A 15,044-nucleotide genomic window follows, 5' to 3' on the forward strand; every position below is an offset into this window, starting at 1 on the left:
AATAAAGCCAAAACCTAGATATTTTAGGCAATATAGAAATCCTGGCCAGGACACGTCTGTTTGGTCACCCTATACATCTATGCTGCCTTCAAAATTCGATCAGAAGAAGGTACCTAGGTAGACAGGAAGTGAAGCAGAATTTGGATTTGGACATGCCTTGATGCCTTCCTGCCTTAGAATGCTGCCTCCGAAGGCAGCATTTTAGAGTTTTCGGATGCAGCCCAGGGGCAAGTTCAAGCCCAAACCGGTGTGCTACGGTTTCCGGTTTGAACGACATGTTTCCTGGAAACGGTGTGCAACGGCGTTTGAGATGCGTTTTCTCTTGTTTGGTGGGTGTGTCAGACATGTCAGCCCAATCAGCAGCAACATGTATATAAACCACGCGGTATTAAAGAGACAGCTCGCACAATGTAATTAACATCCAAATAAAATTCACAAGAGCAAGTATATTGTTTGCACATGTTTATTTACATTAAAGGCAAAATAACTGAAATAATAAGGGCACAAGTATAGATCTGGAACTTATTTTTTAAGTCTGTCTAAATATCATTTAGTAATTGCAATGTCTTCTGATTCATATCCTTTCCTTAGGAAGGTGTGCTAAATACTGATTAATGTAACATAAAAATACAGTACATATTTATATATTTTGCTATTGTATTATGGAGTGACATTTTCATAAACTTTTCTATACCCCTCTGATTATTTAATGGTAAATATTACAATATCATAGCACAACAACAGTGATCAGCAATAATGAACGCAGCCCAGGTCTTGCATTCTCCACTAATGAGCTGATGAGTTGAATCAGGTGTGATAGATGAGGGAGACATACAAAATGTGCAGGGTTGTGGGTACTCCAGGACAGGTTTGAGAACCACTGCTCTAAACCAGACCCCAAATGCACAAATGCAGATTTTTACTGAGTATGAGCATTTATTGTCAAGAGAAAGGTCTCGAAAGCTGTGTGGGTCTGACTCGAGCTCCAACACAAATTACCAGTGGCCTGTAGCACGAAGTGAGATGAACAAACTCAGAGTTGCAGAGTCAGTTTTGAGTTGACAAAACCCGATAAAGCCAACCTGGTTAAGATCAGGTTCACTGGGCTTACAAAGCTCGATATAAACCTTCTCTCCCAACTCAGAGTTTCAACCAGAGTTTGTGATTAACTCTGGAGCGCATGCACCTGAACATGTGACACGTGCAGCAAACATCCAATCACAGGGAACCTATGGAGAGCATCAGCAAGGCGTCATTTAGATTCACTTCTCGCGAGAGTCAGTGCAATTCACTTTTCTACTGAAGATTAAGAGTCGTTATTAAAAATGTAATAAATTTAAATGCATTTACAAGGCAGGAATAAACACTTCTGCTGCAACAAATGTTTGGCAGCAAAACGAAAATATATGAATATATTATATGAATTATAAACAATTACAATTAATATAATGTAAATATAATAAATAAGTAGCTGCAAAAGTCAGGCAATTTTGTCTCTAAAATTATTTGACTGTAAACTGCTTTAATTTGGAGCAAGAGATACGGGGGAGTGGCTTCAGTGCATCAGATATGTGTCACTTTGCTCACAGCTGATTGGTCCAGTTCAGGTTTGCGATCTCTAACCCAGAATAAAACCTGCTCCGGAGCAGGGTAGCCATGTAGCGTAAGTTACCATGGTGACGAAACCGCTAAAAACCAACCCACCTTCTTAAGCCCGAAAACTCAGAGTTTGCTCAAACTAAACGTGAACTTACCTGGGTAAAAACTGAAACCGGCTTCATACTGTAATCATAAACTGCTAACCCATACTGTGTGAACTAAACAGGAATGACCTCACTATCATAAAAGGTAAAAACATCACCAGGAGCATTGGGGAAATCATGGCAGAGATATTTATCAAAGTTAAGCTGTGCAGCCACTTGAGCAAACAGTTTCAGTGTGGAGCACAAACACATTATATGGGTAAAACAAAGAAACATACTGTTTCTTGGCCAATGAATGTACTATAAAGTTTCAAGTAACTTCCAAGTATTTTCCAGATTTAGCTAAAAAATATATAAAAAATATACCGGAGAGAATTACTACGTGGCCTAGGATCACCAAGCGGACAAAAGCTCACCACGGTGTCGCGTGATCCAGCTATCCGGGGGCGGAGGCACCGCAAGTGGTGCGAGAGAAACCGTAAGCGAGGCAAACAAGCAGGGTGTCTGCTGGAGGCTGAAAGCTAATCATAGCCGACCAGCTCTCCCATCAGTACTACTGGCCAATGTATGCTCTCTGGATAATAAAATGAATCACCTCAGACACCGAATGACCACCCAGTCTGAAACAAAGAACTGCTGTGTGTTTATCTTTACGGAAACATGGCTGCAGAGCAACATCCCCGACACAGCCATCCAGCTACAGGGGCTAACATCGTTCCGTGCGGATAGGATCACTGAGATCTCCGCTAAGAGCAGAGGTGGCAGACTCTGTGTTTATATAAACAATGACTGGTGTGTTAATACCTCGGCAATCGCTACCCACTGCTCGCCACAGATAGAGTTTTTGGTGGTGAAATGCCGGCCATTTTATCTACCACGGGAATTTACAGCTATTATCATAATAGCAGTGTACATCCCTCTCAGTGCTAACGAGGCGATGCGCGAGCTTCACGACGCCATCAGTGAGCAACAAACAGCCCACCCAGACAGCTTTTTCATTATTCCCGGGGATTTCAACCATGCAAACTTGAAAAATGTTGCACCAAAGTTTCACCAGCATGTCAACTTTGCCACAAGATGAGACAATATGCTGGATTTATGTTACACAGATGTCCGTGACTCACACAAAGCCATCCCCCGCCCCCACATGGGACTATCAGACCACCTCTGCGTGCTGCTCTTCCCAGCATACAGGCCACTGCTGAAACGCACCAGGCCAGTAAGCAGGACCATCAAAGTCTGGACAGAAGGAGCCACTTCAGCCTTACAAGACGGACTGGAACATGTTCAGGGAAGCTGCCACCTATGACCAGCATGTCTGTTTGGAAGAATATACAAACTATGGGTACATAGAGAAGTGCATTGAGGATGTCTCTGTTGAAAAATCCATAATTATGCGTGCCAACCAGAAGCCGTGGCTAACAGCTGAGGTCCATGCCCTGCTCAGACAGAGGGATGCTGCCTTCAAACTTGGGGAGGAAGGGCCTCTCAGGTCAGCAAGAGCTCAGCTTTCCAAGGCCATCAGGAAAGCAAAATGCCAGTATGCACAGAAAATTAACAACCACTTCTGTGATACTAAGGACGCCAGATGCATGTGGCATGGCATCCAGGCCCTAACAGATTACAAAATCACACCACATGCCAACAACAGTGACACCCACCTCCCTGACTTGTTGAATGAGTTCTATGCATGGTTTGAAGCTCTGAATGACACACAGGCACTTAAATCCATGCCCACTCCTGAGGAGCAGGTGCTCTGTCTGGCTTCAGCTGACGTAAGGAGGATGTTATCCAGAGTCAATCCATGGAAAGCTGCAGGCCCAGACAACATTCCAGGAAGAGTGCTCAGGGACTGTGCTGACCAGCTGGCAGAGGTCTTCACTGACATCTTCAACATCTCCCTGAGCCAGGGTGTGGTCCTTGCATGCTTCAAAAAGATCACCATCATCCCGGTGCCTAAGAAGTCAACGGTGACATGTCTCAATGATTATCGCCCTGTAGCACTGACTCCCATCACAATTAAGTGCTTTGAACGACTGGTCAAAAAACACATCCACTCCACTTTGCCCTCTTCACTAGACCCTCTACAATTTGCATACCACCCCAACTGCTCTACAGATGATGCTATCTCCTACACACTGCACTCCTTCTTATCACATATGGACACAAAATACTTATATGTCAGAATTCTGTTCATTGACTTTAGCTCAGCATTCAATACAATCATTCCACAGTAACTAGGGAGTAATCTCTCTCTACTGGGTCTCAACACGCCACTCTGCAACTGGATTCTAGACTTCCTGACAGAGAAACCACAGTCAGTGCGGATGGGTGGCAGAACATCAGGCACCATCACATTAAGCACAGGTGCCCCTCAAATCTGTGTTCTCAGTCCACTGCTGTTCTCGCTGCTCACCCACGATTGCACAGCCAAGTCAGAATCCAACCTCGTTGTCAAGTTTGCTGATGACACGACAGTAGTGGGCCTCATCAGCAACGATAACGAAACACCATACAGAGAGGAGGTGGAACAACTGGTGAGCTGGTGCTACAGCAACAATCTGCCTCTCAATGTGGACAAGACAAAAGAGATCGTTGTGGATTTCCAGAGATGTTCAACTGATCATCCTCCCCTGTTCATCAGTGGCTCTGTTGTAGAGAGAATCAGGTGCATCAAGTTTCTTGGTGTGCACATCTCTGATGGTCCATCAACACCAACTCCACTGAGAAGGCGCAACAACGTCTTCACTTCCTGCGGAAGCTGAAGAGAGCCAGCCTCCCACCATCCATTCTCACCACCTTCTACAGAGGAACTGTGGAGAGCATCCTGGCCAGCTGCATCACTGTGTGGTTCGGAAACTGCAAAACAGCAGACCGAAAGAACCCTCCAGTGCATAGTGAGGACAGCTGAGAGGATCATAGGGGTCTCCCTCACCTCGATCCAGGACATCTATCAGGCATGCTGTGTATGAAGAGCCTCCGCCAATGTGAAAGTTTCATCTCATCCCTCCAACCATCTGTTTGACCCTCTGCCATCAGGCAGAAGACTACGCAGCATCAGGACCCGCACGGCAAGGTTCTATAACAGCTTTTCCCCCCAGGCTGTCAGAATCCTGAATAAGCTGATACCACCCAGCATCCTACTCCCATCATAAACTGCCTTCCTACCCCATGTCTACAGGGGGAAGAAAAACACACCAATGGACATTCGCATGCATCTGCACTCTGCACTTTCACTTAGCTGTGCACTATAGACACTTTTGCACAACGGTCAGTTTACATACATCCACACTCAACTCACCCAATGTGCACTAAAGACATTCTGTACAAATGCACATATTTTAACATAATATCTGCTCTGAGCCACCTCAATTGTGCACAAGCACTTTATTCTTACACTTCTAACATTTCTTACATTCCTACAATTTCACATTTCTACCACATTCAACACTTCTGCCTTGTTATATTTATTGTGCTTGTCATGTTTATTGCTCGTTATATTTAATGTGCTCTTATGTCGTAATTCCTAATTCCTGTTGTCATTAATTAAATACCCTTAATCAGAAAGAGATATCCACATACCTTAGGCCATGTAGTGAACAATGCAAATATAAATGTTAAAAATAATACATGTGCATACAATTAAATATTAAGATAACAATAAATATCAAATAAAATGTAAATCAAACCTAAATTAACTGTAAATGTAGAGCACTTTTTCAGCCAAGTGTGTTCACAGAGGTTTTCAGGGGCCAGTGTGAATAAATCTAGATTTAAATTCAAAGAGAAAAGATGCTAAGGTGACCAGACATTCCACTTGATCTTGCGCTAATTGATCACTGTATGACATTAAAGTACCGCAAGAGCGATTCGAAAGCATGGAGCCGTTTGCTTTGCTCTCTATAGCACTCTCGGTACTTTGATGTCATAACGATCTATCAGCTTAGTGCAAACAACCAACACCTGGGGCCTGCACCATGAAGCCAGATTAGCTGGCTAGCCAAGTTTCAGTTTAGTTTGCACCAGTCCTGGGTTTTAGGTACCATCAGGGTTGGGAGGGTTACTTTTGAAATGTGTTCCATTACAGTTACAAATTACTTCATTACAAAATTATTCAGTAACGTAATCCAAGTACCACAATATAAAAGTAATGTAATCTGATTACTTCAAGTTGCATATCTAAATAATTTTAATAAAAACTATAGTAAAAACTATTTGAAACTACTAAAAATCGTGTCTTGTTTCACCATCTAATTACAGCCCGTATATTTATATAAAATACAGTTTAGTATTACAGTTTTTTTTTATTATTGTTTTTTTTTATTTCTTTATCAGAATCAGAATCAGAATGAGCTTTATTGCCAGGTATGTTTACACATACAAGGAATTTGTTTTCGTGACAGAAGCTTCCACAGTGTAAAAGAATGAGAGTGACAGAACAAGAAACACAGATAATAAAAATAAAAATAGTAAAAAAGTAAATAAGGAATAAAAATATATAAATTGACAATTGTGTGTGCAGGTATATTACAATAGACAGTTTGACTATATTTGAGGCCCGCGCAGGGCTCTACCAGGTACTATGATGAAGCAGCGCTAAATATAGCATTATGTCAAAATACTCATTTACTTAATTTTAAATTAAACAAATGTAATCCTGATAGTATTCTCACTTTTTACAAAATGTAACTATAATCTGAATACTTTGTTTTTCGATGTAACTGTAATGGATTACAGTTACTAGATTGTTCTAGTATTTTACTAGTTTTCTAGTATCCTGATTACGTAACGCCGTTACATGTATTCCGTTACTCCCCAACCCTGGGTACCATGAACGTGGTTCCCCTTCTAGGGAACTCAACGCTGCGTCTTGGTGGACACTTTGGGGAACGCTGTCTGCGTGACTGGTACTATTGGTCCACGTGGCCCATGATGTCATAGTACCCGAAAGTAAAAAAGGGGCACCTGCTGAATACATCACCAACTTTTGTTGTCTTCAGAGCCGTCTGTCTGTTGAACGTGTGTGAAATATCATCATGGTGAGTCGAGCAGCGCTTTGAGGAATATGTGCCTCCGTGTTGGGATTCTAACTTGAGGACATTCTAACCTTTCGTCTTTGTCTAAAACGGCGACCACGCGCTCTTTGTGATGAATCACTTTAATGTGCTCAGCTCGCGTTTGTTCCTATTCCCAAGGGATGCTGGGCAAAGTGCTCGCGTCTCGTGCCGTTGCCGTGGCTCAGTTTATCTCAGCTTGCGGTGATTGCTTTGATCTGAGGTGTCCGCATACCCTCGACTATCAGGTTGCCTGATGCCGTGGATATTGCTCGCATTGCTATAACGATGAAGTGTGAGCACAGAGTCGTTTTTAGCTCAGGGCGTGTGAGATTGTGGGCGGAGCTATATTCAACTCAGCCGTGCCTCTCTAATATGCATGTTATTGTGTGTGGAGAACCTCGTTGGGCATGGTTATACTGAATGCTCTGTGGAATGAAGCTGTTAGCTTTCTCTCCCAAGGTGCTTCAGTAGTCTAGATTGGTTATGGTGAATGTTGCTTCATGTGTTTAGCCGGGTGATAAGTAAACACTCTCTGCTCAGAGTGTAGCTATCTGCGGATGATTATGCTCCAGTTCAGGCTGTTTTGCTTTGGAATATAGCAGTCTGAGGACAGCTATGTTCTAGCCAGGCGTTTAGAACTAGGTTTAGTTCCCCTTGGGTACAAACTGTCTCAGGTAAGCGCAGAGACTGCTCCCCCTTGTGGGGTCTTTTAAGTAGTGGTCTCCTTGAGCCCTTGCCTAGACTGCACTGTCTCCCCTGTTTGGGTTTTAGGTAGATGGTCCACTTCATGGCCTGGGCGAACTTCAGCCTTATCTGAGGGAAATGCTATTTGAGGATAGCGGTGTCCAGCCACCTAGTGTTATGGCCGTTGCTTGTATCAGGCTTTGATCTGGACTATGGTGTTTATGTGTTCGCTCCTTAGCAAATCATTACTATGGTCTGGATCTTCCTATTGTGAGCCTCTGGTCAATATATTGGTGAACGAAAAGATAGCCAACTGTGGGACTGACACAGATTGGGGACCTCCTTAGTATAACTACCTAAGGGTGGTTATATTTCAGCCATTGCCATGGTAGTTGTAGTGGTCCCCTTTCCTAGAGCCTAGCTATCTGAGGATAGCCACGTGCTAGTTCAGTGATTGCTCCCCTGCCTAGGGTTTTTAAGTAGCGGTCTCCTTGAGCCCTTACCTAGACAGTGCTGTCTCCCCTCTCTGGGTCATAAGTAGACAGCCCACTCTCTGTGGTCTGGGTAGTTTCAGTCGGTTCCACCTCTGGTAGCCCTTCCTACACACATAGATATCTGAGGATATCTGTGTGCTAGCTCAGTGACTGCTCCCCTTCCTAGGGTCTTAAGTAGCGGTCTCCCTGAGCCCTCGCCTGTATAGCGCTATCTCCCCTGCTAGTGTTGTAAGTAGATAGCCCACTCATGTGGTCTGGGCAGCCTCATAAGATTTTACCATCTGCGCCGCTGGAGCTAATGAATAGTGACAGTCTTTTGTAATGTTGACTAGCCCAATCTCACGTTGGTGGATGGAGTTAGTGTAATAGCCTTTGCCAACGATTTTTTTTATTTATTCCCAACACTTAAACAGTTGCCCACAGAAAAAAACAGGGGTAAAATAATATGCTGCAGCACCCCCACTTCCCACGCCTATGATGTATACACCAAGGAATGGTTTACTACTGTTAGTGCAGCAGGGAGACCGTGCCAAATTAGACAAATCCAATCTGTTGTGGTCGCGCTGTGACAGCGCTCGTGTCCGTTGTATCCGTCACAGTGTTGCCAAGTCCGCGGTTTTCCCGTGGAATTGGGCTACTTTATCACTGTTCCTGCGGGTTGTTTTTCATGTCCGCGGGTTGAAGCGACCCCAAGAACGTGTATTTTAGCCCCTAGAATGCAATTTTTACTGGGGGACCCCTCGAAACGCGGTTAGTTTTGAGTAGCAATTGGGCAGGTTTTATGAAAACCTGGCAACCATTTCCCTCAAGCAGGTAATGTTATTATTGCTAACATTGCGGATTTATCGAAAAATACATTGGCATCATCTGTATTAAAGAGAAACTAATCACGTCATCCGATGTTTAAGTGAAGAAATTAGCCTTGACAGCCTTATTTACTGGACTTCCTCAACTATTGGCTTTGTTCTCTCTCACCAGACTTGTGTGTGTGTAGGTGATGTAAAAGATGAAAGCAGGCATTTGGACCAAAGGACTGAGGCAAGGGAGGGGGAGACTCAAAATGTTTCTAAACTTAAAACACATTGTTGCCTCGTTTGTGCGGTTTTACTTTTACAATTGATTAAAGTATAAAACATTGTTATTTACAATGCACAGCATGGTTTTTAATCATATTTTTAGGGGGGACAACCCTCAGATACGTTATCCTGGTTCTCTTTGGGCCCTACTCCACTTATGTATCCCTGGTGATACTTCTGAACAGGGCTTCCTCTCGTTAAGGGAGTCATTCTTAGGTGCATGGCTATCTGAGGATATCAATGTGCTAGCTTAGGGACTGCTCCCCCTTCTTGGGGTTTTAAGTATCTCCCTTGCTAGAGTCATAAGTAGATAGCCCACTCTCTGTGGTCTGGGCAGCTTCACTGGTAGGTTTACCAGGGGTTTTAGTTTTTGGTCCTGTAGGCCCTTCCTAGGTATATAGCTATCTGTGGATAGCTATGTGACTGCTCCCCTTCCTAGGGTTTTTAAGGAGCGCTCTCCCTGAGCCCTGGCTTAGACAGTGCTATCTCCCCTGCAGGGTTTAAGTAGATAGTCATTCCCTTGGTCTAGGCAACTCTTTAGGAAGGTTTATGCAAAAAGTCACTCCCCCAATGTCTCTTTCTCCAAATTAAAAGGTCACTATATAGTAAAAAAATTAATAAATAACAAATTTAAAATTAACAACAAAATTGTCTGGCTTTAATGATAATCAATTAGAATTATTTTATATGATTTAAATTTGTTCACCAGTGATGTCACACATTCATGTGCACGTGCTCCACAAACTCAGGAACAAATCCTGAGTTGACAAAGAAAGTTGATGACCGTAAATTGCACAACATACCTTAATATTCACTAAAACAGAAACATTAAGTAGTTCCAACATGCATTACTGAACATCTGGTGACATTCAAATGCTGCAGTTACTATTAACCTTTCCAATAGGTTGAAAGGTGTTGATTGCTACAGTGTCTCAGGTCTTATAAGACACCAGTAGATTTTATCAGAGTGGTTATTGTTTTAATTTAGGACTTTTCCATGCTTACATTAGCAATTTCCTTTTCCATCATCATCACCCGGGCAACCTCTTGCCTGATATTAGTGTCATTGACCTCCAGACCCCGGTCTGTTCGGATAAGCTTTGCCAAGTCAGTCATGAAGTTCTCATATGTCACACAGGCCTGAGAAAAACACACATTGAAAACACATGAGTGCTAAATTCAATACCTGTTAGCATGCATATTTTCTTCATTAATTTACGATAACAGCCAGATTCTAGCTTCCCAGTCATTTAGGAAATATTTGGGCACTCTGTGAGAAATTATTCAAGCTAATTCCTTATTTCCTCTCATTCTCTGCTTTACTGCAAAAAGTTGCATAATCATAAGTTCAAACTGCAAACAAAAGACAAGATCTTGGTCCAAGTATTTTCAATCTGTTTGTCCCTTTCTAACTTTCTTTATTGCCTTTTTGTATTAAATTATCCAGGCCTGGAACGTAATAAAGGCAGAGAGCACTTATATGTCTGACATGAATAACGATCAGTTGATGATAACTAACAGTTTGTGTCCACTGAGTCTGAACACTCCAGTCCAAGAGTAACGTTGCAAAAGAAATTATATGCAAATTGATTATCTTATTTTAATTGAGTAGTCTGTTGGATCTTTTAGGAGATGGACTGGGCTTATCTTTCACTTCTAGCTTGTGTGGTCTCGGGCAAATCCAAGGTGGGTTGTTTTATCTGTAACGCCTAAATTTGGTCAATTTCATAAATATTGACTTTTTATTGGATAAATAATGTGAGAAAGAAAATGTTGTAGAGAAAGACAGACAGCTAGAGACCCTTCTTGTCCATTGCTTAGACTAGCCTGAACCAACATGAAAATTCATTATGGTCTAAGCTCATCTTTTTAGCAGGGAGAAGAGAGGTGAAGGGAAAAAAAAGATAGAGGGAGATAAAAGCATGAGGATAAGTTTGACAAAATCCACCTGTTCCTGTTTAACAGGCTATTATTACCTCCTCATATGGTCCCGTGCACACATAGTAGTCTCTTGAGGAGAGGCCAAGACTTGAATGGTCAAACTGGCACAGAGAATAAAACCAAGAGACAATCAGCCTTTCTTTCTTAATAGAAAACTCAACGCATACACATGTAGTGCCACCCCAATAAAACTGTATCAATTACTCCAATTACTCAAACCTCACAAAGCAATAAACAAGGATACTGTTTGTTTAAAGCAATTATGCGATTTTGCAACTTAAAAGGCCCTTTTTTGTGGAGAAGTGTTTTCAACTAAAGCAAACATGCATTTGTGTTTGTATGCAAAAGAGAAAAGAGGTAGTCTGTTGTTGCGCACACCTACATGAATGATGTGCACATTGGAGTCTCTGTCATCTGTACCAATAAAAAAGCTAATTAGGACTTGCTTTCCATATTTCTCATTCAGTTTAGCTATGGCATCTTCTGCTCTCCAATTCATTCCTGTAGAGGAGAGGAGAGGATAGAGGAGAGGAGAAATTGGGATATAAAGTACCTATGAGGTAACTGGGCACATGCATAAAAACCTACTGAGAAATCTTCTCCTACCATAGCTGGTGTCCCAATCATCTGTTGCTATAGGCCACTCAAAGACATCTGGCAGCACTGCAAGCAGAGGCGTCCCACCTCTCTGTTCAATGAGGCCTGTCAGGAAAATATTGAAGTAATGCAACATTATTTAAGCATCCAGTGAACCCTGAAGTTGTTGAAATTTGAATTTGTTTGTTGAGAATCTCTTATGAATCTCATGTTTGGCAGCTCATTTGAAGAACTGCATAATGATTTGTTAAAGACATCTTCCATGGACAGAGTCATAACCGAATCTTTCTGACAATTCATGAAGATACTGTATAATATTAAAGGGATAGTTCACCCAAAAATTGGCCAGATTTTTGGACGTCAACGTCCAGAAACGTAGCAAGGAGATTGGTAAAATAATCCATGTGACATCAGAGGTTCAACCGTAGTTTTACGAAGCTATGAGAATACTTTTTTTACACAAAGAAAACTAAAATAACGACTTAATTCAACAATTCATCTCCTCCGCGTTACCCTAGCGCCATTTTGGAGAGTATCCACTGAACGCAAACAGCGTATGCTATTCGGTGTCAGCCACACTACACGGATACGTTGTTTACATTCAGATCAAAGCGTAAATGACGTAAACAGCGGTAGATAGTGTGTGATGCGGCCATAATGTCACATGGATTATTTTACCGATCTCCTTGATACGTTTCTGGACGTTGATCTTGTTAATTACATTGCTGTCTATGAGAGGGTCAGAGAGCTCTCAGAATGCATCAAAAATATCTTAATTTGTGTTCCAAAGATGAACGGAGGTCGTACGGGTTTAGAACGACATGAGGGTGAGTAATTAATGACAGAATAAAAAATTTTGGGTGAACTATCCCTTTAACCCTGAGCTATATTGCCCTAAGTCTTCAATCAATCAATACTCACTCTCATTAGTGCAGGACCTGTAGAGAACTTTGGCTTTGGTCAGTGAGCTACTGCTTCCACTCTCTTCTCTCTCCAGCACTCCTACAGTAAAATAATATAAAGTATCATTGCATTTGTTGGACATTATAACAGACTGTCTTGGAGATGGATTTCAAATGTCCGTTTTGCATCACCATCATAGAGAGTAGCTAAAAAAAAAACTCCTAAATGAAAACCTCATACATTATGCTTCTGTGACTACTTTCCTCCTGTCTACCTCTCCTTCAGTAAGTAGCCCAGCTGTTGCTTTAAATCTCTTATATCCTGTTTGCAGTACTGGTGTTCAGATTTTGTTTTAATTAGTGCTTGGGTTCCAGTGTTTCCTGTGAAAGGGCACAGATCATGTGTGAGTGACTGGATTAGAGACCGCCTGGTGGCCATGTGGCACGAACCCCTACAGCTTCAAAACTCTGTCACTTCATCTCAGTCACTCTTTTTCTCCATCCATCTAACATGTGCAGATTACTTGCTTTTTTTCTCTTACATTATATGTAAGCTAAATTACAGATATAATACTTGTTTCAGAAAGTCTTGAAACACTTGTATCATTGACCATCCTATAGAGCTGTAGTGTCTATACTGTGCCCGCTACTTTGTTTTAGCAGCTGATTCAATTATAGGGATATTTAATATTTAGTCAACTCCCTATCTTGTGGAATTCTCACAACTATTTAGTAAATTTTCCAGACTACTGACTAAATACACCACAGATTTAGTCATTAGTTAGACCAAACAGTACTTTAACCAGCAATAAAATGTTTTTATATTCTTTGTTTTTGTAAGCCATAATTGTAAGCCAACACAAATTATAAATCCTAAAACAGCACTGAATTTCCAAACTCACCCATTGAAGTGGAAATAAAGCTTGAAAGCTTGTATACAGCTCCACTGAAAGTTACTTTTTGATATTGAGATCAGTAGCCTTATCTGACCCACATCTCCTGACAAAGCCCACTCTGTCCCCGGCAGGAAACAGCCCTTCCCTCGAGCATCTCCTGCATGTATATGCATGAGTATTCTGCTGGCCCTGTTCAGAAAGCTTCTTGTATTTATAACCCGTTTTCTGTCATCTTGATCTGGATTATGCCTCTCTCAGCCTATCACAGAGGGCTAAGTCTGCTAGAGATATGTTAACATTTAGACATTAAGATCCATAATGTAGTAAATGTATCTTCCATTTTCTGTGATGGCAAAATATCCCTGATTACAGGAATGATTTAATGCAACGTGCACTGCCTGCAGAAAAAAGAAAAAAGAATGATTTCTGAGAAAAAAAATATTCCTCTGTTTTCTTTCCATTTCCTCTTCCTTTATCTTCTTATTTTAGCTGTCTGTGATCTCTCTCACTCTTTGGATTTCCTCCCTGCTTCTCTCTTTTTTTTATCAGCTTTTATACTCTATAAGTTTTGAATTGCACTGTAACTCTGGTTATTTTCAGCGGTTCTGCTAACTCACATACTGAAGTTTATATAGTGGTTTGCAACTCCTCACACCTGAGCAAAGCACATGCTTCTCAACCAGGAACAGAAAATACCCCTAGCCAGATAAATCATTTGAACAGCATCCAGGGTAAATAGACACATGTACTGTAATAAAGTACTGAATTAATGCCACAAGTATGTGAAGCTTAGTGCTGAAGATGGAAGGCAGTGGTTATTTATGCCAAAAACTGCTTAAATAAACAGCTAATAGTTTGTGTAGAATAAAATGTAGTAGAATTAAATTCAAAATACTATTTTTTGTATGTTCTTAGTGGAAGGGTTAAAATAAGCTTGCTTTTTGGTGACAAGCATGAGGATCAATAAATAAAAGACATATTAAATAGAAGTGATCAAAGTCTGCACCAAGAGTGAAATGGAACATGAGACGACAGACTCTGGACTGGCAAAGGTGCAATGTAAACATTATTAAAGGGCACCTGTTATGCCCCTTTTTACAAGATGTATTATAAATCTCAGGTGTCCCCAGAATGTGTTTGTGAAGTTTCAGCTCAAAATACCCAAGAGATCATTTTTTATATCATTTTGAAAATGCCTATTTTGAGTGGAAGCAGAAACAGGCTGTTTTAGTTCATTTCGCTTTAAATGCAAATGGGCTGCGGCTCCCCACCCTCTTTCCCAGAACAGAGCAGTGCAGTTTTAGCTTGTATCTCAGATCTCTGCCAAAAAAAAATGTTTGGTTTTGATCATGTATATCGTGCTGCAAATCACACATTTTAAAGCCAAATCAGTTTAAATTTCTGATATACGTTTTTCTGGACGCCTACATCCAAAGTACACAAACAGAGAGTGGCTGTCACATGCATGTAAAGTTCACTTTTACTCACAAGTTTATGTTAAAAACACGTTTAAGTTACAAAAACAGTCGGTTATGTCTGTGAAGTTAAACAGCTGGGAAAGAAAACAAATGTCTATATTAGAGCTAATCTAGATTAGATAATATACAGTACCTATACTGACCGCTGTTTGGGTCTATGCTGTTAATATGACCCAAACAATAAAATAAAAGCAGAAAATCACTCACTGCTCTGGA

The 15,044-nt window shown here is 41.3% G+C and overlaps 1 protein-coding gene across 2 annotated transcripts in view; it reads right to left on the bottom strand.

Annotated features, from left to right (window-relative positions):
- The window catches only part of LOC107548962 (neprilysin-like), a 47,583-nt gene that overhangs the window by 13,471 nt on the left and 19,068 nt on the right, over positions 1-15,044 (bottom strand). Inside the window, exons 1-6 of one of the 2 annotated variants that reach the window (XM_016229844.1) lie at positions 13,357-13,364; positions 12,474-12,554; positions 11,562-11,657; positions 11,338-11,456; positions 10,991-11,056; positions 10,020-10,154 (exon numbers count right to left, since the gene is read on the bottom strand). In XM_016229844.1, coding sequence (XP_016085330.1) covers positions 10,020-10,154; positions 10,991-11,056; positions 11,338-11,456; positions 11,562-11,657; positions 12,474-12,554; positions 13,357-13,360 — 501 coding nt within the window. In that variant the 5' untranslated portion in view covers positions 13,361-13,364. Of the gene's footprint in view, positions 1-10,019; positions 10,155-10,990; positions 11,057-11,337; positions 11,457-11,561; positions 11,658-12,473; positions 12,555-13,356; positions 13,365-15,044 lie in introns of those variants that run through there. The other variant, XM_016229843.1, reaches the window with a different exon arrangement.

Source organism: Sinocyclocheilus grahami, unplaced genomic scaffold (assembly GCF_001515645.1).
Source record: "Sinocyclocheilus grahami isolate Dianchi unplaced genomic scaffold, SAMN03320097.WGS_v1.1 scaffold358.1, whole genome shotgun sequence".
Classification (NCBI taxonomy): domain Eukaryota; kingdom Metazoa; phylum Chordata; class Actinopteri; order Cypriniformes; family Cyprinidae; genus Sinocyclocheilus; species Sinocyclocheilus grahami.